This window comes from Cynoglossus semilaevis, chromosome 15 (genome assembly GCF_000523025.1).
Source record: "Cynoglossus semilaevis isolate Cse_v1.0 chromosome 15, Cse_v1.0, whole genome shotgun sequence".
NCBI lineage: Eukaryota > Metazoa > Chordata > Actinopteri > Pleuronectiformes > Cynoglossidae > Cynoglossus > Cynoglossus semilaevis.
In genome coordinates, this window is record NC_024321.1 from 7,369,676 (window position 1) to 7,373,963 (window position 4,288).

General features: G+C 41.5%; 1 protein-coding gene across 4 annotated transcripts in view; it reads left to right on the forward strand.

The window, feature by feature from the left end:
• Window positions 1-4,084, forward strand: part of mid2 (midline 2) — a 119,145-nt gene extending 115,061 nt beyond the window's left edge. For all 4 annotated transcript variants that reach the window (XM_008326697.3, XM_017039563.2, XM_008326696.3 and 1 more), the window contains 2 exons: window positions 497-704; window positions 911-4,084. In XM_008326697.3, the coding sequence (XP_008324919.1) occupies window positions 497-704; window positions 911-1,331 (629 nt within the window). In that variant the 3' untranslated portion in view covers window positions 1,332-4,084. The remainder of the gene's footprint in view (window positions 1-496; window positions 705-910) is intronic.
• The last annotated feature ends 204 nt before the right edge of the window (window positions 4,085-4,288 follow it).

Below are 4,288 nucleotides of genomic sequence, written 5' to 3' on the forward strand. Positions count from 1 at the left end.
AGCAGGAAGAACTTTAGAGCAGTTTTTGGATAACAGTGACCGTGACATCTCTCCTGTCTGTCTACAGAGGACCTTAGTATCAAACCACCAAGAGTTAAACAGTCTCAACAGCATGGAATCTGAGCACAGGGCAGTAAATGCGACAAAGCACAGGTAAATGATTCTTACGATGATGGCAAAGGAATCACCAGGCAGCAGCAGATCTGATATAAGGGAGGGCTGAGGCAAAGGTCAGAAGCAGGAGATTCCAGATCAGACAGTCAGGGACAGACAGAGGACAACAAGATGTCAATCCAAAAATCTGTGCTGGAATGTATTGCATTTCAACAAGAAGGTCACTGGTCCAATCACTAGTAGATCTTTCTGTTTTGAGTTTGGACGTTCTAGTCGTTGTCTGCGTGGGTGAGGAGCTGGCTGTAGAACGTGTGGAACCTCACCTTCACCTTTATTGCGTTTAGAAAGACTAAAACTACAGATGCTTCCTCTCTTTTTCCAGGTCAGCCATTCAAGCTTGACCCAAAGACGGCCCACAAGAAACTCCGTCTTTCCAATGACTGCCTGACCATGGAGAAGGATGAAAGTTCCCTAAAGAAGAGCCACACTCCGGAGCGTTTCAGTGGCACCGGCTCGTACGGAGCGGCCGGTAATGTCTTCATAGACAGCGGGTGTCACTACTGGGAGGTGCTGCTGGGAGCATCCACCTGGTAAATACACACTTACACAGGCCTGTGATGGAGTGTGTTTGTGGGAAAATGATACAAAACCTACACACACACACAACAAATTATTTTTAGTCAGAGGGCCCAGACTGCCTCGGCTCTCCTCAGCATGTGGCAGCTTTTTCAGGTCACTGGGGGGAAAACTAGTTCAATACCCATAATAAATTCCACTGTGTCTCCTGTTCCCGCAGGTATGCCATTGGCGTGGCCTACAAGTCAGCCCCAAAGAATGAATGGAGCGGGAAAAACTCATCCTCATGGGTTCTGTCGCGCTGCAACAATAACTTCATGGTGCGCCACGATGGCAAGGAGATGCTGGTGGAGGCGAGCCTGCAGCTGAGGCGGCTCGGCGTCCTGCTAGACTATGACAACAACTCGCTGTCGTTCTATGACGCCATGAACTCACAGCACATTCACACCTTTGAAATCTCCTTCATTCTGCCCGTTGTACCTACTTTTATGATCTGGAACAAGTCGGTCATGATTCTCTCAGGGCTGCCTGTCCCTGACTTTGTGGACATCTTGAGCTCAGATCTCCAAGAGCAGCAGCAGCAGATGGGCCTGTGTCGACAGGAGTCGCCATATTTGAGCGGGATGAAGACATGCCACTGAGGAAGGGCCGACGGCGGAGCAACAGTAAGGCCCAGTGACAGGTTGACTGTGAGCTGAGTTGACCGAGAGTCCGTTGGAGTGGACTGGTTACTGGTTTTTATTGATTTTAGAAAGTGATGGAATTATGCACACCATAGCCCTGATAGTCTGTAGACATCCGACGCTCTCAGAATACAAAATAATGTCTCCTGACTGGAAAACTATCAGGTGACGTAAAAGGTTTCTGATGCTCTGGTGTCAGTGAGGAAGATCTGTCGACAATGGACAGTCTCACAAGTTTGTTAACGATTCAAGGTCTTCCATCGATCGTTTTCTTTATCTCAACTTGACCACAGACAAGAGACAGAGGAGGAAAAGTTGTTAAAAGTTTGAACAGTGACATTAATAAGTGATTTCGACCAAGCCACAATAAAAGCAGAGGGCTCCAAAAAGAGAAAAATGATCACTTCACAATTCATTGTATTTATTTTGTCTTAACATGTTCATGTTAAATGACCAGACTTTTTGGACTGGGAGACTTTGACTTATTTTGGGATTTAATTTATTACTGAAGCATTACCTCAGTAACTATCGTAGGCGTCACCGTTTGGCTAGCATAATGTGAACGACATCACTGTTCACATCTTTCGTCCTCCATCATTGTCAGCTGTTGGTCTCCACCAAAGTGTTATCGTGATGCAGCAGCTTCCCAGGTTATGACAAGGTCACAGAGGTTACAGTATATTAGCATCACGTGACTACTGGACGTGTACAATAAGAGATTTTATTGAATACTAGAGGACAGAGTGTTATTTATGAGATAAAAGATGGTTTAATTTTATTATTAATGTCAATGTATCCATGCACTTTTGAATTAACACCCCCGCCCCCAAACCCCTTTGTGAGTGTTTGAATATGTGGAGCTGGGCGGAAACAAGAAGAAGTTTCAGCTGGCTCTACTGCTGTCCATGTCCACTTATATTAACGGTTGAAATGATAAGAGTCTTAGAATGGTGATTAGATATAAATATGAAAAAAAAATTCAAATTGATCATTCAAAGCACTTTGCCATAAAACAGAAACGTCTGCTGTAAAATGATCAGAGAAATGTTTCCAACTTTTCCTCCTTATTTTTAACATTGTATAAATGTATCTTCAATTTTGAAAGGGACGTGGTTTTTATGATTCAGTACTTGATTGATGATTTTTATTTTGTTTTGTTATTGTTGTGAAATTCACTCTGTTTTAGAAATAGAGGGTCAACACGTGGCTCCACTGTATGATTGGTTTACACACAAACTCACACACACACACACTCGTGTCATGTTTTGTTTATGGTGGTCTCGTTGTAATTAATGCATGTTATGTCACGGCATCACTCAGTTCATTCAGGAATTTCCACTGATCTTCCATAAGTTCACCACTGCTCCATTTGATTCTCAGCATTTTCTACTGGTTCCATTGTGTCACCTGGTACTGGGTTTCCATAGATGGTGTCTCTCTGGTTTGATTTTTAGGTGGTGACGAAGATTCAGACAATCAAATGAATGGGTTTCATTGTTTATGCAGATTTATGAGGTTACACAACAGGAATACTAGAACGGCACTGTGATGAAATTGAGCTTGTGTTTAAAAAAAATGAAAATGAAAAAGATTGACTTAGCTTGTTTCACTCCACGTACATTTTTATTCACTTTGCATATCATCCGACATGTCCTTGACGTTTAATGTCATGAAACACTTCACATGACTGAGAGGATGACTTGCTTGACTGAGAGTGAAAACAGACAAACTCTGCAAATATGCACAGTGTACAACCATTTGTAGTGACCTTGGTCGAAGCAACTTTCTCTGAAGAGCCAAATTCAGACACATGTCCAAATCCCAGTGGGGAAATATTATATATTATGTTATATAATTTTTCAGGTCAGATTCAGTTTGATTGCCTCCATGTCTCGGGCTGCAGAAACGGACCATGATGATATTAGTGTGGAGCCAGGGCTGTTTTCCTGTCAGGATCATTAATTATAATATTTGCCTGACTTTCATTCATCCGCCCATCCTGTTGAATGTCGGTCAAAGGCTGAAAAATAAACCTGCTGATTTGTGATCTGCTCTGACACGTGCAATTCATCTGCTCAAGTGTGCTTGGCTGGGTCACTGCATGATTACGTGACCTCGCTTCAGGTCCATAACTCTGCCTTTATATTCACGATGAGGTTTACTGTATAGAGTCAAGCCGTCTCTGTCTTTTCCCAGAAAACAGAACATGGCCAGAATTCTCCTCCGCTGAACATATCCTGGTAATTTGTTTGTTTAGGGTTTTTTTGGTTTGTTTTTTGTTTTTTTGCATTTATCCTCAGTCAATTTCGTAAAAATATACAGTGAATGACTTTCAATAGCAACCCGCTCCTCGTAGTGAAGTGTAATACTCTAGATACAACACAATAGATTCTCCTCTTTGCATTTCGGTTTGTGTGACTTTGAAAAGTTTTAGGGTTTTTTTTTGTTTGTTTGTTTTTTTAAATCAGCTGACGAGGAACATGCTCCCCCTCCTGTTGACACCTAGAACTGAATAAACAGCACAAAAAAAGAGCAAGCTTTGGTTTCCTGCAAGGCTTTCTGTTAAAAAAAAAAATCCTGATTTTATCCAGAGATGAATATTAAAACTTGGGGGAAATATATATTATATATAAAGTTGTATAATATACAAAATATATATGAACCAATGTTATTTATGTGAATCCAAGTCCAAATAAAATCTGATCCCAGCAGAGTTGTGTCGTTTCCTTCTAAATGTTTTTTGAAAATCAGTTACCATATTCCCCTGCAGCACTAGACACTTCATTTTCATACCGAGCTGTGGAGCTGTACACCTCCAACAACTTGAGGGTAAAACTCCATTAATCAAGTATTTATTTGGTATTTACCTCCCTCAAATGTATGTGCAGCAGCTTAAAAAGAGTTTAATTTAGATT